Here is a 26,306-nt window from a genome sequence, read left to right as displayed (position 1 = left end):
CTTAAAATTTTATTAATATTCGGTTCGATTCGGTAATTTTATATCTTTAGTCTATTTCATAATAGTAACTAGTAATCGGATGATATGATTGGTATTGACCAAGCTCCACTTTTTTGGCCTTTGATGGCTAATCATTTAAGAATGCCACATTTTGTAAAATTGAGATACATTTAATATCCTTTCAATTTCTACATACAATTTCTAAACATTTCATGATTAGAAATTTAGAAACATTTAAAATAAACTATTGTAAACATTATTTAAGCTTTAAAGATGGTTTGATATGTTAGTACGACGTCCTCATTTTTTTGTCATTTGATGCCTAATTATTTACATAAATGTTACATTTATAAAATTGATGTACATTTACTGTAATTTGCTAGCTATTTATTTACGAAAAGTCACTTTTCAGAATTTTATATTTTCTATTTCTACGTCTAGGATTTTTTTAAATTTTTAATTTTTTGTTTCAAATCTATATATCTATATTACATATATAAAAGCAGAGTTATCTGCTAGATTTAATAAGTTCCCGCCTAAATCATATTCTAAAAAAGGAAATAAACAAAAAATGTGGTAATATATATTATAATAAATGTCTAAATATATTTAATTCATTATTAAAACTGCATATTAATGTTTGTGTGTATAACTTCTTGAAAATTGAATATATTCTTGAAATTACAAACCAAATTAAATTACATTTCAAATTTCAAATCCATAAATTAAATTTATTCTGGGAATTATAAATCAAATTCAAATTATTATTCAAAATTTAAATTTGAATTCTGACAATTTGAAACATGTTTAAAAAATTGTGCTCCTTTGAAATCATTTTTTAATTTAAAATTAATGACACATATATTTAGATGTAAGGTTATTATAATTAAAAAATTAGATTAACTAATTTTTAATTTGATTTTATTTTTTAATCTAATAGTATAAAATCATTTTTCCCTTCAATATATCAACTTCAGTCTTACACCAACATTTCCCAAATTAATATAGATGATTAAAAAATAATTGTATTTCAATTTAATATAAACTACAAGTTTTATTATTTTTTTATTCATGCAAAATAATAAAAACAAGGAAAAATTGTTAATTAAAATATTTAGAATTAAAATATATGTATGAAATTTTACATACTCAACGGACCAATTTTGTTAGTTAAATTACTTTAAGGCCAAAATTGATTATGAAATTGTATAATAGGTTATTGTTAATAACACATGTTAAATGAATTTATATTAAATACCAATTACTATTTTTTTTTACTTGAATACATTTATATTGTGAGTTATCATTATAAATGTTTCTTTTAGAATTAGTTCCATTTATTTTAATTATTTTTTGTTGTAAATATTTGAACAGAAAATATGGATTTGAGAGCCAGAGTATCTCAACAATTTAGTTTTCATGGTTCATTCAATATGCTGATTCCAACATCAACATCTATGTTAAGTGATATTACAAATGATATGATTTTTTAATTAAATAAAGTATTTTATCTCCAACGTAGATCATTCTCTTGGATTATGCAATGAAACTAGATTGATCGTGACAAGGCTCGGAAACCATGTTTTGGAAGGAAAAATTCTTACTGGAAGTAATGCAGGTCATAAAGCACTTATTCCAAGAATGTCATTGACGTCTTCTGATTTAATGCTTCCTTTTAAATTTCAACAGAGACAGTTTCTTTTATTGTATCATATGCAATGACAATCAACAAAAGTCGGGGCAGTCATTGTCTCATGTATGATTTTTTTTTTAAGAACCATGTTTTTAGTCATGGTCAGTTGTATTTTGCTGTATCCAGAGTTACGATTCCTAAGGATCTAAAATTTTTTATATGTGATAGTGATAGGAACCCGAAAAATTCAACGACAAATGTTGTATTTAAGGAAGTTTTTCAAAATTTCTAATTTGTTTTTGTTTTCTAATTATATGATTTTTAATCCATTTAGTTTATTTGTATTCTAATTTAAATTATTTATTGAAATTAAAATCACATTAAAAGTTTGTATCATGTTTATCATTTTATTTTGTTGCAGTTATTTTTTCTACATAGTACATAAATTTATTTGTGAGTACAATATTATTGATAAACACATTATGTCATTCATTGTCTAATACAAGCGTTATATTAATTTTCAGCCGCAATACAAAAATGACTTTTTTATTCAGTGTTTCATTGTTAAGATCTATATCATGAAAGTCACGTTATAGAGAAAGTAAACAAATTATCACACATACTAATTTTAATAATCAATTAGATAAAATAATTGTCTGTGCATCGCATAGGTGAAAAACTAATAATAGATAACACAAGCACGTAATGTGTGCATCAAATTACTAGTTACCATCAAAGGTGAGGGCAACAAAGCGACCAAATTGGTACGCTGGTATTACTTTTTTTTCATTTACCAAGTTTTATCCCAAATTAATGTATTTATTATATTGGTCTTTGTTTTTTTCCATGTTTTTTTGTTTTTCAATACTTAAGAAAAACAAAAAAACAAGCTATATAAGCACATAACGCGTGCAATGGGGTACAAATACCATTAGCCTTGAGGAGAGGGTTGGTACATTGATATGGTCAACCTCCCTTATTTGTTTGTCTTTTGATGATTAATTACTCACGAAAATACCACATTTTGTAAAATTGATATACATCTATTGCCTTTTACGACAATTTAATTACGAAAATGTCACCTATATATCTCTATCAATATCTATATTATTATTATATAAAGAATCTATTATATATAATATATTATCTTTTGTTTCTCAAATTACCCTTACACTAACATTTTTTTCTCCAAAATACCACATAAATGTCATCTTTATAAAATTGAACTATATTTATTGCTCTTTGGTGGCTATTTATTTACGAAAATGTCACTTTTCAAAATTAATCTTTATCTTCTGTTTATACGACTTTTGTATTTTAATTTCATTTTATCATTTATTTTTTTTATTTTTTAAAAATATTTTGTTACAAAAAATGGACAATACCCGAATATTATTTTTAATACATTAAGGTACTGTTTGGTTCATGGTATGAGATATATAGTATGGAGATAAATAATATTTTGTAATAATAAAATAAATAAAAATGATATTTAATATAGTGTTTGATTTAATTGATTTGATTTATTAAATTTGAGATAATATGATATTACCATTTTGTCATTGTTGAAAATATTAATATAATATTAATAATATTATTTATTAAGAGTAATATCGTAATTTTATATTATTGATTTGATTGATGTGAGATAAATTATTACGAATTTAATTGATGTGAAATAAATAATTAACAATTTGATTAATCGAGATAAACAATACTTGTACAAAACAAGTGATATGATGAGATTATTTATATTAATACTTACAAGTACTTGAACCAAAAAGTACCTAAGCTCGAAGGACAGGTTTGGTATGTTAGTATGGCCTCGCTATTTTGTTTGTCATTTGATGCCTATTTATTTATAGAAATGTCATCTTCAAAGTACATTTATTGTTCTTTGTAATCTATTTATTTACAAAAACGTCACTTTTTTAAAATTCTTCTCTATCTTCTATTTCTACATTTAGGCTTTTTGTATTTTTTAATTTTTTTTTTAAAATTTTTTGTTACCAAAAACGGATACTACAAACCCCCAACATGTGGATCAAAATCCTGCTGTGGGTTTGGGAAACCCACAGCAGAGGGTGTTATACACTTTATTTTAGTCTACAACACTATTAAAAAAAAACTTATTTTTTTTAAAAATTGATATTTATATTTTAATTATTTCAAAATCAAAATTATATTTTTTATATTAAAATATGTGATTAATAATCCAATTTAAAGTTAAAATTTTATTTTTGGTTAGAAATATATATCGTGAGGGTAAAATGACGTCTCTCTTATTATTTTTTCTTTTATAATTTTTTCAACTCTTTTTTTTAAAAAATTTTAATAAAAAATTAATTTTTTTTGTTACAAATATGTGATTAATAAAATTTTAATTTCTAAATAAAAAATTAATAAGATAAAAAAGGAGAAAATAGTTTTTCTAAAAAGAACTATAATATTAAAAAAAATTGAATGTACCGTCGTTTTTCTTTTTCGTTCAGAATCACATATTTGTAACAAAAAAATTAAATTTTTATTAACATTTTTTTAAAAAAAAGAGTTGAAAAAATTATAAAAATAAAAATAATAAGAGAGACGTCATTTTACCCCCACGATATATATTTCTAACCAAAAATAAAATTGTCACTTTAAATTGGATTATTAATCACATATTTTAATATAAAAAATATAATTGAAATATCAAAATACCAATTGTTTATTTTTTATAATGTTAGACTAAAACAAGGTGCATAGTATCCTCCGCCGTGGGAAACCCACAGCACAGGATCTTGATCTCCAACATGTGCACCGAGTTAGTAGTTACTATTAAGGGTGAGAGCAATAGAGCGAACAAATTGGTACATTTGTATGGCTTATTTTCTTCTTTTTTTCTTCATTTTACCATTTTTTGTTCCAAATTTTTGTGTTACTATATCAGTCTTTGCTTTCTATCATGTTTTTTTGTTTTTCATAACAAAAAACGGTCTATAAAAGTACACAACACGTACAATACGAATATTATACCAAGCTTGATGGGAGGTTTAGCATGGCCAACATCCCTCTCCCCCCTTTTTTTTTATGATTAAATATTTACGAAAATGTGACATTTTGTAAAATTCATGCATGTACATACATTTCCCTTTGATGACTATTTATTTACGAAAACGTCACTTATATATTTCTATACTACATTAAGTTAGCGGGAGAGTTTGATACATTAGTATGACCTCTCTCATTCTTTTTACTTTTGATGCATATTTATTTACAGAAATGTTTGTAAAATTGAAGTATATTGATTGTCATTGGTGGTTATTTTATTTACGAAAACGTCACTTCTTAAAATTGTTCTCTATTTTCTATTTTTACGTTTAGGCTTTTGTATTTGCTTTCATGTTATAGTTTTTTTTTAAATATTTTGTTACTAAAAAACGGATAGTACAAGCACGCAACACTTGATTTATGTTACTGGTTACTATTAAGGGTGAGGGCAATGTATCGACCAAATTGGTACATTGGTATGTTCTATTTTCTTTTCTTTTTTCATTTTACCATTTTTATGCCAACATTTTGTTTTTACTATATTTGCCTTTGTTTTCCCCTGTTTTTTTGTTCCAAAGCAAAAAACGGACTGTATAAATATGCAACACGTATGACTGGATACTAATAATATATTACATTTGTTTGTTAAGCACCAAATTTGTCAAATTGCATATGTTTTTAAAGCGAATTAGGCTGTTCATGTCGTACCCAGACCATCGTCTCTGTGACGGATAGGTAGATGAGTTGCCTATTCATACGGGAAAATTGCATTTTTTGTTCATTTATGTTATCGTCCCGAGTCTGGGGTTAGTCGACACTGACATTGTTTAACAATCACACGATTGAAAACAACAAGTTTCATATATCAGAGTGTAGCCAACCAGTTTATAACTTACAATCATCATTGTCATTACAAAGAAATTTTTTTTTTTCAAAATATCAATAAACTTGCGGAAGTGTCATACAACTCGAATTAAAATAAAAACTTTAAAAAAACATAATTCAATAGACTTCTTGATTTCTCTCTATTATCAGTCCCAAAATTGGTCATCTTCTTCTTCTTTGATTTTCTCTTCTGACTTATCTGGGAGAGTAAAGTAAATGTGAGTGATATGATAGTCACTCAATGAGTGGTGATCGTTCGAACGCATATATAATAAATACACACGATCTTCGATAAACAACATATCATGCATAATATAATTTGTATAACATAACATATACCATGAACGTAAATTTAAACAAAAAAATGGCCTAGGCACCGAGATTTATCTACTTTTCATTGTTTACTGACATCACTTCCTACTCATATCTGGTTGAATTCTCACAGTGTCAAAACACAGGGCATTGTATCACAAGAATGGGAAGAAGAATGATAATCCTCGATCGAAACTTTAAAAAACGAGCTAATTCATAAACAAAATCTATAATTTTAAAACAAGCCCACTTACCTTAGTATTTATTGAATAATTCAAAAACCACATAAGAATCATACAAACGGCACCTCGAAAACGCAGCTATCACTTTGACCGGAAAAGTAGTCACTTTGCAGAATCATTTGCAACTCATTAAATCGTTAGATAGAACTTATACTTAACATTACGTCCACAAGTACGTCAAATAAATTGTGAACAGTGAATATCGGGTTTGGAAGTTATTTTGATCTGTTTATGAAATTAAAAAAATTAAGTATGTTATTCTCACCTAGAATATGTGTTGTTTTCTATCGGAGGCTATATATAAAAAATTAACTGTCGGATTTGGATGAAGTTTGGATATGTTATTCAAAAAATAGATAATGTACTCTGAACGATTATATTGGATTTTGAGCATAAAAGTGGTGGAAATAATTTTATGAACGTTGACAACAATTCAATATTTGACATAACTTTGACTCAAAATTTGAGAGCACTTGGGATGAAGATTTTTGAAAATATAGAGCGATGAAATGATTTAAATTTCAAGAATGGGGTTTGGTATTTATATGTGTGGAAGTGAAAATTTTACCATAATTCGGTTGATATTTCTTCCATAATTTTGAAATAATTTTTCCATACATATAATCTTGCTAAATCTCAAAAACTTTGTCCCCAAGTATATGTAATTTTTGAAATCTATATTGGACTAGATGGTTGAATGTAGACTGTTTTCTTGTACACGTTCAAGACGTACATAGATTGCATTGAATTTATTAACTTTTTGGCGGGCAAAAGTTACATTGCTATGTATTATTTTTTTCCAGATTTGATCGATATCTTTTATTTAAATTTTAAAATTCTTGAATATATTGTATTAGATTTTATAATTTAATGTTTTTTTTGAAAATTTCGAACATAATGTATTATTTAATATATTTTAATTTATTATTTTTATAATAATATCATAATTCAAAAATACATTCTTATATTTTATATTTAAATAAATAATTATATATCCAAAAATCACGATTCTCATTATATACAGAACAGCCGATTCTTTATATCACCCACCTGCATGATACAACTTCGTGATTACCCGATTCGCTATGTAACCCCCCTGCATGATACAAACTTCAATCCCCGAACCGAAATATTTCTTTTCCTCTCCTCTGAATCTGCGGTTCATATATATTTTTCGGCCTCAATCCGTGCAAGCGTTTCGATTCCTATCTGATAGGTATGAAATTCTCAGCAATTTTTTTGCGTACTATATACATTTCCTATTATTTGATTTGATTTATTTCCGTAAAATGAGGAGTATTAGTTAGATTTTTGTGAATGTTTGCTGTAATCAGTTTTCTTCATTGTGTGTTGATTTGATGCTGTGGTTTTGTAGAGATTTCGGTGAACTGGGCAGATAATTTATTAGTCGATATCACACGAAAAGTACCGATGGTGAGAAAGAAGCCAACTGCTCGCGACGAGGAAAGTAGTGCCATCGGAGGTGGCGCAGGTAAGTCGAAGAAGAATGCGTTTGTGATTGACGATGATGAATACTCAATTGGGACTGAATTATCAGAGGAGGCTGCCGTTCCAGAAGAGAAAGTGGCTCCTGCAGGTAATAGAGAGAAGGGAAAAAAAGGTGTTTCGAATAAAAGGCGTCTAAAGGACGATGATGAGCAAGTGTAGGATAATAAAGTTGATGAAGAGGATGATATAAAATTTGCTGGTAAGAAGAAGACCAAAGGGAAGAATGGAAGTAATAGCATATTTAGCAATTCGAATTTTGGGTTATTAGGAGAAGATAAGGATGAGGGCGATGCTGAAACGAAGAATGATGAAGATTGCAGTGAGGATGTCACAGTCTTTACAGGGAAAAAAAAACCATCAAATACTAAAAGGGGTGGTGGTGGAAGTGGGTCTAGGTCATCGGTCTTTGATGCTGTTAGTGATGAGGATGAAGAACAGGCCGTGACTGATGATGATGGGGCCTTGATTTCTTTACCTTGGAAGAAGAAACCTTCGAAGAGTAAGAAGAGCGGTGGAAATGTCTCTTCTGCAGCTGGTTATGATGTGCTTGATGGGGATGATGAGATCGAAGACTTGAGTTTTAAAGAGGATGACGACGATGACATTGGAATTAGTTTTGCAGGTAAGAAGAAGACAAAGTCATTGAAGGGTTCAGAGAAGTCTTCTGGAACTTCATTTACTGCAGCAGTGCTTGAAGATGAAAATGAAGAGGATACATCAGTTTCAGAAACAGGGGATCATCTGGTACGAGGTGCTGATGATGATCAAGAGGAAGATGTATTAGCGATTAAATTCTCAGGTAAGAAAAAGTCGTCTAAGACGAAGAATAACAGTGTCAATAGCGCAAATGATATTGGAAACAGGGATGCATACTCTCAGGTCCTGGAATTTAATCAACCTGCTGCAGATGCTTTCAGTAAAGAATCTGATTATTTAAAAAATCAAAAGCAGTTAAACGAAGACGTGTCAGAAACTTCAAAGAAAAAAAAGAAGAAGAAAAAGGGTGGGAAAGCTGTTCAAGAAGAAGAAGACCTTGACAAAATTTTAGCCGAACTTGTTGAGGCACCTCCAGTGTCAAAAACTGTTCCAACTCTTGCTTCAGCTCCTAGTGCGACCAGTGGAAAAGGTACAGAACCAGTCCCAGCTAGAAGAGGTTTCTGGGGATAAAGAAGCTGAAGAAGAAGAACCTATGGAGTCAGTAACTTCGAAGAAAAAGAAAAAGAAGAAAGAAAAAGAAAAGGAGAAAAGGGCAGCCGCAGCTTCACTTGCAACTGAAGAAAAGCAGGAAGAAGCTAAGACTGATATGAACAGTAAAGTAACAGACGAGAAAGTTCGGAAGCATGTCCGGAAGATGCAAGAGAAACTTGCTAGAATGAAGGAAGCAGAAGAGCAGAAAAAACGGGAAGAAGGGGAGCGATTAAGGAAAGAAGAAGAAGAAAGACGCCAATTAGAAGAATTGGAACGATTAGCTGAAGAGAGAAAGCGCTTAAAAAAGGAAAAAGAAAAGGAAAAACTTCTAAAAAAAAAATTAGAAGGGAAGCTTTTAACTGGAAAACAAAAGGAAGAAGCTCGTAGATTGGAAGCAATGAGGAAGCAAATACTTGCCAATGCTGGGGGCTTGCAGTTACCTGGTGATAATACCGGAGCACCAGCCAAGCGACCCCTCTATCAGAAGAAAAAATCAAAGACACTGCCACAATCTAATGGAGCAGCCCCTGCAGAGGTCGAGAGCACAGACACAAGGGGGATCCAGCAAGAAATTACTTCCGAGGTTGATTATGTGGAAGCGGACAACATTGAGGAAGCTGAAGTATTGAGTGCAAAGGTTAATGTAGAGGCTCCTGATGTATTTGAAGAAAATGGAATGGAAGAGGAAGAGGAGGAAGAAGAAGAAGACGACGATGATGCTGAGTGGGATGCTAAAAGTTGGGATGATGCTGATCTTAAGTTGTCAGGTAAAAGTGCATTTGCTGATGAAGAAATTGACTCAGAGCCTCAGCTTTTGCCAAAGAAGGAGATAAAGAGCGCAAGGACTGCGGCTCAGGATGTTGAGCTGCCATCTGTTGCAACCAAGTCAGTTGGATTGTCGGAAAAAGTTGCCTCGACTATGCCACTTAGATCCAATAATGTGGAAGTTAGAAGGAAGGATTGTGAGGCTGAGGACGCAGACAAAAACAACAACAAAGTTGCTGCTAATTCCGACAAGATAAAAAATGTTCTTGTTAAAGAGGAAACACCAAAATCGGATGATGGTCCTGTTACTGTACAGGGTGGACAAAATCTTCGTTCACCAATATGCTGTATTATGGGCCATGTTGATACTGGCAAAACAAAATTGCTGGATTGCATAAGAGGTACTAATGTCCAAGAGGGCGAGGCTGGTGGGATTACTCAGCAAATTGGTGCAACCTATTTCCCTGCTGCCAACATTCGTGAGAGAACTAGGGAACTGAAAGCTGATGCGAAGCTTAATGTCCCTGGTCTGTTAGTTATTGATACCCCGGGACACGAATCTTTTACTAATTTACGTTCTCGAGGATCAGGATTATGTGATATTGCAATTTTGGTGGTCGATATAATGCATGGCTTGGAACATCAGACCATTGAATCCCTTGGTCTTCTAAAGTCGAGAAATACTGAATTCATAGTCGCCTTGAATAAAGTGAGTGGCATTGTAACTTTTCCCTTGTAAGTTTTCGATACCAATATTTGGTGGTTCTTTATTTCTATGATTCCTTCTCCTTATGCACTTGCAGGTAGATAAGTTATATGGTTGGAAAACATGTCCCAATGCACCAATTGTGAAGGCAATGAAGCAACAGTCAAGAGATGTTCAAATTCAGTTTAATACGAGGCTCACTCAGGTCATCTTGATCTCTTATGTTTAGTATAGTTTTCAGAATGGCTTTGGCTGGTAGACATTTTTTTCCTGTTTAGGTTATCACAGTTAAAAGAGCAAGGGCTTAACACAGAGTTATATTACAAAAACAAAGAAATGGGAGAAACTTTCAGCATCGTACCCACTAGTGCTATAAGGTTTCTGTTTCCTGCGAACTTTATTAGTTTTTGTAGCTGGTTTAGTATTTTCGGTTGTCTTTCTTGTAGAACTGTCAATATAACCTTATAATGTTTGTGATTCTGGCTATAACAGTGGTGAAGGCATCCCTGATTTATTGTTACTAATGGTTCAATGGACCCAGAAGACAATGGTAGAAAGGTTGACATTTAGTGATGAAGTGCAGGTTTGTTTTCTTTCATCTTCCCTCATTGTGAGAAATATTGTCCGGTTGTGAGGCAATGTTGTTTACATCCTTCTCTGTGGCAGTGTACTGTTTTGGAGGTTAAGGTGATTGAAGGGCATGGAACAACAACTGATGCGGTGTTGGTAAATGGGGTACTTCATGATGGGGACCGAATTGTTGTTTGTGGCTTACAGGTATGGATTTCAAGGTTTATTTCATTTTTGGATCCTTTGTTGGAAAATTCACATTCATCCACTGTACTTTTAGGGGCCTATTGTTACTTCAATTAGAGCGTTATTGACACCCCACCCAATGAAGGAGCTCCGAGTCAAGGTGAACATTTCTTGATTATATATATATTTTTTTTATGGCAGACTACAATATGTTTTTTTCCTAACACCAGTCTTTATTATTTATTTTAAACTACTTTTTCCTTCAATCCAATTCTCTTCCACCTGCAATGTTCGTAGACTTAGCAAATATGCGTACACTTGAAATTTGATGCGAATCCACTTGGTCCTCCAGACTTTTACTAGTCATAATGAGATATCAATAATTCTACGAAAGGTGGCTACATTTTGTTGAAAAGGTATGCTCTGGAGTTTTGTTTGTTATCCTTCATTATTGTAGATCACTGATAGAACAATTGTTAGTTTGGCGTTGACAATAATTGATGGACTACACAAGCCTTGGGTAACCAAATATGAATGGCAATATAGGCTTGGATTTGGGGTGTTAGATATATATCTTGCTTGAAATTTAAAACCTTGGAACATAAAGAAGATTATGTGCCCCGAGGTTGATAACTGATAAAGCATATTCTGATATTCATGATATGAATTAGAATTAAAATTGAATGAAAACATCAAATGATATTATTTAGAGATCAAAGGTTTTTCTCTAATGCTGTTTAGTGATATCCATGTCGAACAGGGTTCAAATGTCCCATTTTCTGTGTAACCATGTAGTTTATTTGAATAATATAGGTGGTGCTGATAATTTTTTTTGCTAGAGGGTGAAGTTCCATAAACCATCACTATTCACTAATGACCTCAGGCTTTCCCACTAGTGAATTAGTTTTAGTGATAAGTGCTTTTATGAATCAAAGAATTTTGTGTGATTTGTTAGCAGTGAGGCAGTGAGCACAGCTGTCACAAGTCATTAGCATTTAGAATGTATAATGTAGGTGTTTTCCTTTTGTGTGAAGTATGACGAGGAGCTTATATGAATTTCCAGCATTTTATGCATCTTTCTTTTTCTTTATCATCAATTCTCTCGTGTAATTATTATTATAGAATATAGTGGTGGATGTGAATGGAGTTCAAGCATTTTCATATTGAGTGTTAGAACAAGATATTTTTGAAAGTTTGTGGAAGATAATTTTTTTCCCAATCATATTTTGGTTTTTATTTAAAAATACTGTCACCGTGTTACCATTTTGATGCTGTAGGATCAATTTTTTTTGATTTGGAGATTGGAGCATTGGTCTTTGATCTTTTTTATATTCTGTGATCGAAACAGAGATCCAAAAGTGATTATTTCCATTGATTCACTTTCATGAAGATTAGATTTGATATATTGACTGAAATCTCACAGTTTTGTCATTATTTAAATCCAGGGAACTTATTTACGTCATAAAGAAATCAAGGCTGCCCAGGGTATAAAGATCACTGCACAGGTAACTTGGTCAAAAGTTGCACTAATAATAATTTTCAACGATAGGTGGAAATTGGCATGGTTTATTGATAAGTTCTTTTGGGTACAAATAAAGACATTGTCATGACCTAAAACTGTTTATTTAGGATGCCATGTTCTGGTTGTACTCTTTGGAAACTGATTTGAACTTGTGATTTATGCACTTCATTTTTTGGGACTCCATATCATCTTCAAGGAATCACTTCTATTGCATGCTGAGTCCGCTGGCTTTAATAGCCGCCCCTCATTTTGTTTACTTTGTAATCTGAAAAGCTGACCCAGCAAACAAACAATCCTGGTTCTCAAGGGATGAAAAGTGTGCACCCAGCTTCTTAATGAATCATTGTGCAATCCTGGGCATCTTTCTGTCTTATGGCTAGGCATAAACCTTCCATATGGTCACCTCAATATATATGAACAGACACAAGGCATGCAAAAAAAATTCCCCTCTGTGGATTAATTCCCAGCCTTATTTTATCCTCTTTTTCTCCTTTCTATCCCTTTTTTGTGTTTTTACCATACCTCTCACATTTTTTAATTATTCATTCTTCTACTTATCGCTGAAATAAATAAGACACTTAAAAAGTTCTGACACACAGCTATGAAGTTCTTGAAGTTTGTAGATTTATGTGGTTGAGAGAGAAATTTGAAGTTCTTAAATTGATTGTAATTTGTTCAATTTTTTGGAAGTGTGCTGGGAATTTGCAGTTGTTCATGATTTGCCGGGATTAAATGCTGATATTATTGGACTACTTAATTTATGTGTGGAAACAGTATGTCTTAGAAAGTTTTTGAAATGGTGGTTTGTTTGTAATTTATTAATGTTATTGAAGGTGAAACTAGATATTCTAATATGTTTTTGATGTGCTGAAATAATTTGGCACTCACTTAGCAATTGTGCATGTTCAAGTGTTTAAGTTGGATTGCTGCTGATAATTTGTGCCCCTTTTTCTTGTTTTGCCATATAGGGCCTTGAGCATGCCATTGCAGGCTCAAGTCTCTATGTTGTGGGGCCTGATGATGATTTGGATAACATCAAAGAGCAAGCTATGGGGGATATGAAGTTATTGATGAGTAGAATAGATAAAAGCGATGAGGGAGTTTATGTTCAAGCATCTACTCTTGGGTCATTAGAAGCATTATTGGAGTTCTTGAAGACTCCTGTTGTCAACATACCTGTCAGTGGCATAAGCATAGGCCCGGTACACAAGAAAGATGTGATGAAGGCCAGTGTTATGCTGGAGAAGAAAAAAGAGTATGGGACTGTACTGGCCTTTGATGTTAAAGTGACACCAGAAGCTCGGGAACTGGCTGATGAACTTGGTGTGAAAATATTCATTGCTGACATTATTTATCACTTGTTTGATCAATTTAAGGCCTATATAGATAATCTTAAGGAGGAAAAGAAGAAAAAAGCTTCTGAAGAAGCAGTTTTTCCATGTGTTCTCAAGATTATACCCAACTGTGTGTTCAATAAGAAGGATCCCATTATCTTGGGGGTTGATGTCCTCGAAGGCATTGCGAAGGTAGATCATCAAACTACCCTTATTTCAAGCATCATATATATGTGCCCCATCATCTCTATCATCATCATACATCCCCTTATATTGCAAACTTGTAGAATTTGCTGCATTGGATCCCGTGTCCTAGTGCTCTGTTTGAAATTAAGTAAACACTCTTGCTGGAATCAACCCAGGCACATGTGATTGAAAGTGATTGATGTGGTCATAGTACAAAGTTTATAGTAATTTGATTTTCATGATGGTGGTTTTCCATTGTGAATAGAGAATGAATTTCTATTCAAGTTTTCCTTTTTACGGCCTATCACTTAATTTCTATGGTTAAAGCATTCATTTTTGGTACAAAATCATCTCATCAACATGCAAATCCAACCAAGCTATACATTTATGAGGGTGGAATACTTGTTTGGTGGGAAGTGTCTCTTTGGATGTGTCTACTTTTTTAATATTTGCGTTAATCTTGATAGATTTGTTTGTTGCATTTTTTCCCTCTTTATTTGTTGAGATCATAGTTTGTCTTGAATTGAATTTATGCAGATTGGAACTCCACTATGTGTTCCCCAAAGGGAGTTTATTGATACTGGTCGCATAGCTTCATTTAAGAACAATCACAGTCCTGGTGATTATGCCAAGAAAGGCCAGAAGGTGACCATTAAGGTTTGAGATTTACATTTGCTGCCATATTTGATTTTCTGGGGACCTTTATATGTGGTTCTTTCTTTTCGTTTGAATATAAGGCCATTCAAATTGATTGTGCAACTGAAGCATTAAATTAATGTATCTGCTACATTTTAAAATGTTCGACACTGCATACCTTTATATACTACGGAACGTTTGACTCAAATATTTTGAGTTTTTCATTGTTTTTTGTTGAAGTGATAGTTTTTGTTTGCAGATAATAGGCAGTAATTCCGAGGAACAGCAGAAGATGTTTGGCCGGCATTTTGAGATTGAAGATGAGCTTGTGAGCAAAATCTCAAGAAACTCCCTTGATGCGCTGAAAGAACATTATGCGGTCAGTAAATATGGGCTTTTAATGCATATTTTCACTTCTTGCTCCATACATTACTTGTTTTAGCTGACAAGTACAGGTTCCTTGGAGAATCAGGCTTATCCTCTTATTTTGAAAAGCTTGTTCATGTGTTAGTAGTTGAAAGGTGTTAAATCATGACACTTCTTTTATTCGTCAATTGAATATGCACAGGAAGACTTGTCCGTTGAGGAGAAAAGATTACTCTTCAAATTGAAAAAACTTTTCAAGATACCATGAGTTCTTTTCTCGTACCCATTGGAAAGGAACTGTATGGGGGTCTGTCGCCCCTTGTCACTTGACCGTGAACTGAAGATTTTGTATCTCATGAAGAAAAACTGACCTGTACAAATACATGGTCGAATAATTCTTCAAACTACCGAGTTTTACTTTTTCAAGAAACTCTGAACCATTCCAAGCTACCCGTGGAGTCCATATTGCTCGTGCCCTGGTTTTTTGTGCTTCAGTTTGCTGATAAGTTCACTGGAGTAAGAGAGCCATCTTGAGTGGGAAGCTACACTAAACTTGCGTGTTTTTTTTTAACTACCGTAAAATTTTTGACCGCCGTTGTAAGTTTGGTGAATGGTGGTTCTTTTATTTTTATGTTTTTGTTTTTATTTTGTTAGGCACGTTCAATGTGCCTTGAATGAGGAAATGAGCTACGAGAAATCAACTACGATCTCAAACTGAATTTTATTATTATGGTTGTATTCGGGTGGAAGTTTTTAAAATGAATTTAATTTGACAATATATTTCAAACGACATGTATTTTGGGTTAATTTGAAATCAAAATATCAATTGTTAGTAAATGTGTCTAAAAATTTGAAATCTATTATACAACATAAAAATAAAATAATGCTCCCTAACCTTCTATACGAAAAAATCTGAAATATCCTACATTATAAAAGGCCAAACACTTCTTGCAGCCTCCCAGGCAAGTCATTTTTTGTCCCGGAAATAAGAATTTCGAATAACATATGATATGAAATCTGGTATTATTAATATATCTTCAAAACAAATTATTTTATATCCAACATCACAATTTCAAAAAGAATACCAACTGATTCCCCTATTGATTAACCTCCTCCAACCTCCGAAATGGATGAGATCCCGATAGCTTAATCTATAGCAGCAGATTAAATAGGATCACTGATAATTATTAATCAAATCATTTTGGTTGAGAGTCTTTGATTAATGTAACTTGATCTTAACAAAACCTATTTAATCCGTACACAGATAGCAAGATGTAGCCATGATCACAGTTTAAGAACGGGGATTCAGTAGAAGGTGGTAACCAAATAATGTCATATATACAGCTGCAGTATAATCTAATGCTGTATAACAAAATATTAGTCAGTAGCAATCGAGGAACTTAAACATGCAAAAGTGGCACCTCCAAGAATTCGATTTGGACTTCATCTTCATCGATTGCCATCACTCTATTCACTGATTTCTTGAGTGCACCATCATTAAATGACTAGTGATCTGATCGCTCAAGTCTCCACTCCCTCTAATCTGAAAAGTCGGTGTCATCTTCTTTAGTTATGTAGCTACTCCACTTTGACACTGGTCCATTTGCAGCTATTTTATGGTTTAATTGTCCGTTGGAAGTATTTTCGTTCTCGCTCAGTGTTATGTACTCACTTTGCTTGGAAGTTGATACATCAGTTCTCTCTGCTAAATCATTGTCATCATCTAGAATTTGTGTCATGAAGCTATTTTGTTTAGAAGCCATGTTTTCTCGATGTAACTCAATTTGTTCCTCCTCGTCAGAACAAATACTTCGCATCTGCTGCATATCTGCATCAACTAATTTGATTATCTACAGTCCAAATAAAATAAACACTTTTGGGAATTAGGTTTGAAAATTGGGATTTTCCATGAGGTTGCTGAGCATCATCGTATAATTATGAATTCTTTTTCAGAAAGAGTAGGTGGCATACTAGCTTCCGAGGAATTTCATTCAAATTATAGGCATTTGAACTGTGGGGGCCGATGAAACCCTTTTATGATTGGATTCAGATAAAATGTCGGTCCAAACAAAAAGCAAAACATGAGCAAATTCCCATCTCCCTAAAATTTCTTACGGGTCGATGTGCAAAACTACAAGTTCGAACTGAGGATAATCCATAAGTTGTTCTTTCTTTATTTAATCACCAATTTTAGGCCTTAAATGTTAAAAGGTAGCTCAAATACAAGATAGATGAATCAGAACACTGCTTTAAAAAATGTTCCATACACAGCAGCATTTCACGCATTCAAGATAAAAGAAATTGATCAAAATCTCTTAAAAACAAGTTATACATAATTAAAGTATCATTCAACGAAAGAGCAAATCATCCAATTTACCAGAAGTGATTGAATTCACCTTGATATCGAGCATTCTTCGGTCTTTTGTCTTTACTTCTATTTGGAAACACTGATTTCAAAAGATTTTTGCCACGCCCGATCCCAGCAGCATAATCCTTCAATTTTGGCTTTTTAAGCACCGGTTTGGGCATCTCTGTCACAACCATCGCCTCATCAAATGTATCACCCCCATAATCTGCACCTTTAAATCACATCAAAATGATACAACAATCAATTATCATTAGACAGACCCACTAATCGTGGGGTGACAAGTGCAACGTATATATCGGGTGGGAACAACGATTACATTCTACAAGCATAACATTTGATTTTTTTGGCATCCAAGGTCGATCGTCCCCATTCCCACATGGAATCAAACTCTGATTAATATAACAATATAGTTTAACACGATCACCTTTTGCGCGCTCATATTTCTCAAATCTTTCGGAGCCTTCATCCTGATCATACTCAACATACTCGGTCCAATCACTCCTTTTCTTCTTCTGATCTTCCATTACGGAAAATCCCTCCTCCTCAAAGATATCCTCTACTTCTTCTAGGGCTGATTCTTTTCGATCCGATAATTGACGGGACATGTTGAATTTCTGGACGAACTGCCGGATATCTTTGGCCATTAAACCTTCGGCAAACACACGGAGAACGGATTGCTTCTGGTTGCACACGACGCATACCCATTTATTGCTGCTCTTTTTGGCCTGCTTCACCTGCAGAGAGAACAGGGTAAATGCACAGATATTCAACCAATTTATATAGCATAAACGCACAAATTTCAAGTAGATATAGCAGATAAAAAGCTTGCCTGCATAGTTGAGCATTGAAAACACTGGACGGCAATGAATTTGGTCTGCATGTTGCTTCAGATTCAGAGCTGAGAATGCAACCAATAATGGCGGGGATTAGGGCTTTGGATTCAAATTTCGAGAGAGAGCAATTTATGTCATATTTGGGTCCGGGTTTTGGGCCCGTATTTGGGTTGGACTGGGACTGTTCTTAATGGACTCTTTTGGTATTATACATGAATGACATTAATATTTGAAATAAAATTGAAAAACTATGATTATATTTAAAAAAAAATACAAATTTTAATAAATATCGATGTCAAAATCATTTATCACATTTTCTTCAAAATTTTGAAATATAATAATTGTTCTTGTTGAGTATTACAATCAAAACGTGACGTATTTCATTGCAAGTAAATATATATTTCATAGGATTCTAGCAATATGACAGGACAAAAACTTGTGTGAGACGGTCTCACGGGTCGTATTTTGTGAGACATATATCTTATTTGGGTCATTCATGAAAAAATATTATTTTTATTGTGAATATCGGTAAGATTGACCGGTATCACAGATAAAGATTCGTGAGACCGTCTCACAAAAGATCTACTCATATGACAAGTATCAAAATTAATATTGGTCATATGTTAAATTAACAATTGACCTGATAAATATAAGAACAGTCAAATTTTATACAAACCAAATATTTTTGTATATAATAGAAAATATTAAAAAATTGATCAAGTATTCTATTTATAATAATCAATCCGTCTTATGATGTTCGTATTTATTTATTTATTTATTTATCATTATTTGTTCGACAACAAATCAGTACAATAAAATGATAATTATTATATTATTTTCACAAATAAAAAAATAACAAAAAATAAAAATAAAAAATCAGCAAATTCACAGCAAAGAAAGGCCAGATTGCAGATTAGATCTGGCCATTGCTTTCCCTTTCCCTTTCACAAAGCATAAAAGCGAACACAGTCTTTTTCCTGCTCTACGTCTACCTGATTTCCGCTCGATTTCTGCAGATCTCTCCTATCCTCTGAGCCCATTTGTTCTTCCCATTAGCAGGATTCATGGAAATGTAGTTTTTGCTCGTTTCAGGTGCTGCATTTTTACAGTATTTTTCTTTTTCTTTTTTTGCGTGTTTTTACTGGCTTATCATCTTGGTGAATTTTTAAATGGGTTTCTGAGCTTTTCAGTTCTACTTTAGAACTGCTATATTTGTGGGTTTTTTTTGTTGTTACTTTGTTTCTTCCTTCGGATTTAATGGTAAGTTTAGTTTAGTTTGGGGATGGGTTAAGGGAGACATTAATTTATTTAGATTTAGAGAAGGAAGTTAACAGATTTGCATGTAACTTATAGATATGCTCATTTGAGAGACCATCACTCCCTCGCTGGTCCACGGAAGAATTCGGTGGTGGTTGTTGAGAATCTTCTTAAATATTTCTTTATTTTTGTACATTTTTCAGTGGGGCCATTTTTGTGCTCATTCGTAACAAAAACGATAAATCTTTGAGTAACAGGTGAAAATGATTATTTTTATTGGTTCCAAGAACTGAAAAACGTAGGACAATTTCCAAAAACGGTGATGGGAGGGAATTGGAGAAATCTGGGCTTCTGAATGAAACTATCAATTGTAATAATAGTATATATAAAATAATTTTATTATATTATTATATATGAACTAAAATATACCAGGTTGGTATTGCATACCACTTGTATTTGACCCCGTATGTTTGCAAAATATAGAGTAGGTTGAAAAAATATTCTTTGAAATTGACCCGGTTAGGAATTGGTTGAAAGAAAGATTTTTTTCTTATTTGCTTGTAGCTTATTTACATGGACTACGTTTTGCAGCTACCCCAATTTGGGTTTGCTAGCTTATGTGTGGAAGTGATTGGTGAGGCAGTCTTCCGCGTTATATGTTGAATAAATTACTTTTTTTTTTCATCCATTTGCCAAGAGAAACGTTTGAACATGTAATATACTTCTGAGGTGTACTGATTGATCCACATGTTATTTTAGTTTTGATTCTTGCACAGAAGGAAGATAAACAGCTGAAAAGTTGCTCTTTGTTAAATCATCAGGTGGTGCCAATAAACTTAGGTGGTTATAGGTCTGGAGGTTTCGCGTGTGGGACTCTGCACACCAGATTCTCTATGGCGTCAGAGCAGAATCGGTTTCTGCTGCAGCAGCAACCATCAACACCTCGGGTATGTTGCTACATGAATTTAGAAGATTCTACTTTCATTACAGTCACTTGCATTCTTTCGCAGAAAGAAGTATGTTGCATTCATTTTTTCTCCCCTTTATTGGTAAATTTCTTTTTAGTCCTGGCTTTCGGTAATCTTATCGATTTAGTAGTATATCGTTATGTACTTGATTATGGAAATAATTTATGGATATAGATAATATGACTGCCCATGCTCTCAACACTTCTCGTCCATTGAAGTAGAGAAGAGACTGGTGGAAACTAGGAGTCGCCTAACCTTTTTTTCCCCCTCACTGTTTAGCTCAGAATCAGTTTGGATTAGGGCCTTTTGACCGCAATGAATAGACTAGTGATTGAGTGGTTTTATTTTAGTGACTGAATTTCCTGTCTTTCCTTTGAGAAATTATCCATATGGAGCTACATCTTATCTGGTGTGGGAATGTGACTGAAAGGGTGTTGTTGATCATAAACGTACATGAAATAAATATATTGTGTGTATCAGATTTTTAGTGTTGTGACACAGTGTTGTCAATACGAGTGTACAACATGCAGTGAAAGTTAATTACAAGCACACAAATATAATTTTAATGAATAAAGGACATGTTTAACTTATGTACTTGTACAACTTCTCATGGCAAAAATTCACTAGAAAAATATGTAAATCTTTTATTTATATAGTAAACAAACTTTATTATAATATTGGATAATGTTACAGTAGAGGTGGATGAGTAATCCGCAAGAGTATTACCAAATAAATACTTAAAGCACTGCTCTATGACACCATTCACTTGGTTACATGACCATAAAAATTTCCAGTCCCTAACTACGTCTGATATACATAGGTGATTGTACTCTGGCAATTGCGTCAACCAGTTGGCAACTCTGAGCTTTATCTTCTCCCAAACTTGTTCTGCAGACTCCGACTCATCTTCAAATATTATGTGATTTCTTTCCAACCATAATGACCAAAATGTGCAATGGACTATCACATACCAGACTCGGGATGACTTTCTCCCACTGCTGACACCCTGGTTCAATAATGAATAGATCTTGAGCCTTCCTTGGAAATGCCCATTAGAATCCCAGCTCTTTTAAGGCTTTCATCCAAATAGCACCGGAGAAGGAGCAATGTAGGTAAATGATCTTGATTTTCATCTTGCTTTCGGCATAGACAACACCAATGCGGACTTAATACGCAGTCAGGCCATCTTCTTTGCACTGATTCACATGTCGGTAAATTCCTTGACGCTCCAAAAATTAACATGCATCAAAATAAACAAAATAGAAACTAGATGCATAAATCGAAGTTGCTTAAAATAAATAAAAGAACAATCTTCGATTAACACTCTGAGTCAACGTAATTCTTCAAGTGTCGTCAACACTAATTAGCAACACGGTATAAACGTGAATCAATCACTCAAATTCTTCAACCTTGGACTTCGTGTATGTTCAGAAAAAAACTCCAGTCCACGAAAAAACTCTCCCACGGATGTAAGGCCCTCTGTATTTATATCTCATGCTTGACCTAAAAACCATTCTATAAAAGATCATAGAAAATATAGAAACAAGATTTTAATTAGATATAAAACTATTTTAAACATGGATAAAAATATTTTAGAGATAAAAATCATATTAAAATCAATCCTATAATATCTAGAGATAAATCAAGTAAGATCTTTTAATCTAGAAAGACAAAATCTTATAACAAAAATAAATAGGGAATAAAATATTCCTTTCAATGACCTTTGGCTGCACCAGTCCACCACCTCTTCCAGGGGTGGGAATGCTGTGGAGGACTATATTAAAGTTGAGACGGAGTCGTTATAGTTGCAGATTCTTATAATAGTGGTAACAATGGTAATGGTGACAGGACTATCAGTCTATCAGTTCTAGCAACTTATGAATGAAATCTCATTATGGCTTCACGTAGGTGCTACATTTCTAGTAAGGTGTCTTATGATATCATTGTAAATTTTTAAAAAATGGGAAAACCATAATTCTATTGATAATGGTAAGTGTTTCAGTAAAACAAGTTATATTCATTCTCACACTCCAAAAGATATTCTTGATATTATTTAGCTCCTATTTTGTATCGATTGATTCTTAATACATTTGTTCTGCTTAATAACCTTTTCATAGGACTCTTGGGCTGATAATTTATTTTGTTGACAGATAAAGAGGTGGGGAGGTTGTTTGGGTGGACTATCTTGTTTTCGCAAACAACAAGGTGGAAAGCGTATTGTACCCGCTTCTCGAATTCCTGAAGCCAATGTGTTAGCAAATCAGCCGAATGGACATCAACCTGGTGGATTGCCTAGTCAGACTACTGGAATTGCTCTATCACTTTTAGCTCCACCATCTTCTCCTGCTTCTTTCTCAAATTCTGCACTCCCGTCAACTGTTCAGTCGCCAAACTGTTTCTTGTCTGCCAATTCACCCAGAGGCCCTTCTTCTACCATGTTTGTTACAGGTCCATATGCACACGAGACACAACTGGTATCTCCTCCCGTATTTTCAACTTTCACAACTGAGCCATCTACAGCTCCATTAACACCCCCGCCAGAGTTGGCACATCTAACTACTCCATCTTCTCCTGACGTGCCCTATGCCCATTTCCTTTCATCCTCTTCCAAAATAAAAAGCAACAATAAGACCAATTATTCTACTGCAAATGATATGCAATCAACTTATTCACTCTATCCCGGAAGTCCTGCAAGTGCTCTCAGATCACCTGTTTCGAGGACTTCTGGTGATCGTTTATCCTCATCTTTTAATGAGAGGGAGTTTCCCCTTCAATGGGATCCTTCAATTCCTTCTCTGGAAACTTCATATGCTAAGTCAGATTCCGGCAGGTTTCTTGGGCTTCAGGAATCTGGTGTCTCTAAATCACGTCAAGACTCCAATTTCTTCTGTCCGGAAACATTTGCCCAGTTCTACCTGGACCAGTCATCATTTTCTCATTCTGGTGGTAGGTTAAGCATCTCAAGAGATACAGACGCATACGCAAATGGTGTGAATGGACATCAAAGTAGGCAGAACAAAACTTGCAAACCAACCGACACTGAAGAACTAGAAGCTTACAGGGCGTCCTTTGGGTTCAGTGCTGATGAAATCATCACTACAACTAATTATGTTGAGATTTCTGATGTATCAGAGGAACCTTTTAGCACGACACTTTTTACCTCGAGCAAGCCTGTGGAAGAGCATATTTTAACTGTAATGGCAAAAGGTGCACAAATAGGTGAAAGATCAGTAGACTTTCCTAGTCCACAGGTCAGTAAAGCTGGACTGAATCGCGCAGATGGGGTGCGTTCTGGGGTGCCAGGTTCATATAACAGTATCGAAGGTGAACTATCATTACCCATTTTTCATATATGCTGTTCCTTTTAAAGTTTGAACCATATAAAAGTGTTGAAAGTCTTTCTTATGGTTCACTGACCATTAACTTGCGATACAATTTGTGGTCTTCCCTAAAATACTCGGAAATGTTTGGTTTTTAATTTGGTTTCTGGAAATCATTTTTTAGTAAAAGGAGACATTTTCTATATACGGGCACGTCATGGAGGATTTTGGTGGTTTGTTCTTTTAAAAATTTGCGGGGCATTCTAAAACTTGAAAGAGTTTATTGTTTAGAAAACAAAGTAATATCTTGAATTTCATGCCATGGTGAAAAGTTTAATCGAAAATAATGACAGTATAGGAGAATGTGAAGATCGAAATTAGAGATGGAATGTGTTCGAGGAAAATAATTGAAAATAAGGTGAAAATGGTTGTTTTTACTTTTTATTTCTGTGAAAATGAAACCAAATATGGTGTTATATTTTTTTCCGGTTTAATGAATCCCTAGTTTGGTAAGAAAATTTGGATGTGTGTTTTCTACCATTGCTGGATTCTTGGATTCATCTTTTTTCATGATTTATTGACGTTAGTTTTTGTTACTTCCCCAGAGCCAGTCCAAAAAAACAAACGATTTGGAGATGGATCTGGGCGGAGATTTCCTGGTAGCCAAATGCTTAGTGACGATGAAGATATATTTGCTAATGCTGCCGGTTCGAGAATTGGCTGGAAACACCATTTTGGTTCATCAAATTCTGATGCAGAAATCGAGTACCGGAGAGGCCGAAGCCTGAGAGAAGGTCGTAGTCGCAGGGAAAACTTAGATTACTTGCATGGCTTGGCATGAATAACATTATGATTGGATGTGTAGGAACCGTTGCTTTGTATGTATTTGAAGCTGTCGAGTCTAGTCCCATCGTGGGTTTCTTTTACAGAAGATGCAACTTTTGAATGAGCCCTGGCTGCTTAGCCAAACTCTTGTCTGGTGTCTTTGAAGGCTCTATGCATGTAACATATATAACTTGGAATAGAGTATGAAACTCGTGTTTGTAAATTTTTAAGAAAATGCAACTTGAAATTGCTTCTTGTTTTGGTTCTTAGATGTGCTATTTATTAATATGCAACCATCATAGCAGATGCATTGTAATTTGTCTTGTTTATATATATATATATTCACTTTTACTTTGGTTGTTTATGATTTTTTTTTAAGAAATTAGATTTAAAGCTTATGGACTTGGTTATGATTTTCTACTTGGTTCTCTAGATTTTAAATAATAGGTAAATAAATTACAAAATGTCTTATCTTAAGTGTAGTTGGTGAGTAAAATCTACAAAAATTGTCGAGGGATGTCGAAATTAATAATAATAAATGGAAAGAAATCCATGTCTGAAATATGATGTTAAGGTCAAATTGGAAAACATTTTGGTAGGACAAGTCATACATAACTGTTACCATAATGACATTTATAATATTGTAGATTCTAAAATTTTTATTTTAGAAACATTAATTATATCGAGGTCATGTCTGGCTGTACGATCTAGAATCTTGTAAAAATGTTCCATGACAAGGGATTATAAAATGTCGTGTTCATTTTATGTGATAAACATGTAAATTTCATAGTGTTCTATTTGGAACTGTAACGCACAAAACAAACAAAAGAAAGAAGATCGTTAATTTGTACAAGATGTTCGAATTGACGAAATAGATGTTCGTTAACATGTTAATATTAGCAATATTTCTAATTAAAAAAGAGTAGGTATTTTGTGAAACGGTTTCACGAATTTTTATCTGTGAGACGAGGCAACCCTACCGATATTTACAATAAAAGTAATACTCTTAGCATAAAAAGTAATATTTTTTATGGATGATCCAAATAAAAAATCTGTCTCACAAAATACGACCCGTGAAATCGTCCTAAATAAATTTTTGTCGTTAAAAAAAAGAAAGGAGAGCCCCAAATTGGGACAATTAAAAAAGTAGGAGTGAGAGATAAAGTATTTAAAAAATAAGGATTCTGACTTTTTTTTTAAGAAACAAGGAGTTAACTTTTGATTATCAATTAAATTTTTTAACTTAATTAATTCTCATTTTCTTTTTCTTCTCGGTCGGTCGACACATAATCTATTTTGAGAAAATCTAAGAGTCCACCCAGAAAAATTGGTCGACCAAATATTATGGGTCGACCAAAAATTATTTCTTTGTCGACCAAGAAGAATTCTTGTTCGACCAAAACTAAGAAGAAACCTGCCATGTTTGTTTTTTTTAATTACTTTTATTATTAATTTTTGTTTATTCTAATTATCTTATTATCTTAATTTTTGTTGAATTTTGTAGGATATACCTTTGGGTCGACCCAAAAGCAAAGCAACAAGGTCTACTTTGTGTCGACCCAGCTAAATATGTGATTCATATGTTAAAACATGTAATATTATATAACATACTTGTGAAATTGTGATTCATATGTTAAAAACATGTAACATAATTGTGAAATTGTG

General features: G+C 33.2%; 2 protein-coding genes and 1 pseudogene across 5 annotated transcripts; 2 read left to right on the top strand and 1 right to left on the bottom strand.

Annotated features, from left to right (window-relative positions):
• Nucleotides 1-7,182: 7,182 nt before the first annotated feature.
• On the top strand, nt 7,183-15,761 carry LOC142551411 (uncharacterized; annotated as a pseudogene).
• A 416-nt stretch (nt 15,762-16,177) lies between these two features.
• Nucleotides 16,178-18,367, bottom strand: LOC142550893 (uncharacterized). 2 transcript variants are annotated; one of them, XM_075659938.1, is made up of 4 exons: nt 18,268-18,367; nt 17,863-18,172; nt 17,467-17,649; nt 16,178-16,898 (listed from the first exon to the last, which is right to left on the bottom strand). In XM_075659938.1, exons 1-4 carry the CDS (start codon nt 18,316-18,318, stop codon nt 16,609-16,611), a joined length of 834 nt encoding a protein of 277 aa, XP_075516053.1. In that variant the 5' UTR covers nt 18,319-18,367; the 3' UTR covers nt 16,178-16,608. The 2 variants fall into 2 exon arrangements, with proteins under 2 accessions (XP_075516053.1, XP_075516054.1); XM_075659939.1 differs by having other exon boundaries at nt 16,179-16,898; nt 17,467-17,643.
• A 780-nt stretch (nt 18,368-19,147) lies between these two features.
• Nucleotides 19,148-24,896, top strand: LOC142551409 (uncharacterized protein At1g76660-like). Of its 3 annotated transcripts, none has more exons than XM_075660638.1 (4): nt 19,148-19,363; nt 20,350-20,475; nt 22,647-23,820; nt 24,422-24,896. In XM_075660638.1, the coding sequence occupies exons 2-4, from the start codon at nt 20,422-20,424 to the stop codon at nt 24,655-24,657; spliced, it is 1,464 nt and encodes a 487-aa protein (XP_075516753.1). In that variant the 5' UTR covers nt 19,148-19,363; nt 20,350-20,421; the 3' UTR covers nt 24,658-24,896. The 3 variants fall into 3 exon arrangements, with proteins under 3 accessions (XP_075516753.1, XP_075516755.1, XP_075516754.1); XM_075660640.1 differs by having other exon boundaries at nt 19,157-19,363; nt 20,305-20,475; XM_075660639.1 differs by having other exon boundaries at nt 19,157-19,363; nt 20,288-20,475.
• The last annotated feature ends 1,410 nt before the right edge of the window (nt 24,897-26,306 follow it).

This window comes from Primulina tabacum, chromosome 7 (genome assembly GCF_025594145.1).
Source record: "Primulina tabacum isolate GXHZ01 chromosome 7, ASM2559414v2, whole genome shotgun sequence".
NCBI lineage: Eukaryota > Viridiplantae > Streptophyta > Magnoliopsida > Lamiales > Gesneriaceae > Primulina > Primulina tabacum.
The sequence above is the reverse complement of the archived record's forward strand: the minus strand, read 5'-3'. Positions and strand labels throughout refer to the sequence as shown.

Coding starts and splice junctions, on each gene's coding strand:
- LOC142550893 (XM_075659938.1), bottom strand. CDS start 18,318: ATGCAGACCAAATTCATTGCCGTCCAGTGTTTTCAATGCTCAACTATG. Junction 18,173..18,267: donor TTCAATGCTCAACTATGCAG/GCAAGCTTTTTA, acceptor TTCTCTCTGCAG/GTGAAGCAGGCCAAAAAGAG. Junction 16,899..17,466: donor GAAGAATGCTCGATATCAAG/GTGAATTCAATC, acceptor TAGTTGATGCAG/ATATGCAGCAGATGCGAAGT.
- LOC142551409 (XM_075660638.1), top strand. CDS start 20,422: ATGGCGTCAGAGCAGAATCGGTTTCTGCTGCAGCAGCAACCATCAACA. Junction 20,476..22,646: donor AGCAACCATCAACACCTCGG/GTATGTTGCTAC, acceptor TTTTGTTGACAG/ATAAAGAGGTGGGGAGGTTG. Junction 23,821..24,421: donor TTCATATAACAGTATCGAAG/GTGAACTATCAT, acceptor TTACTTCCCCAG/AGCCAGTCCAAAAAAACAAA.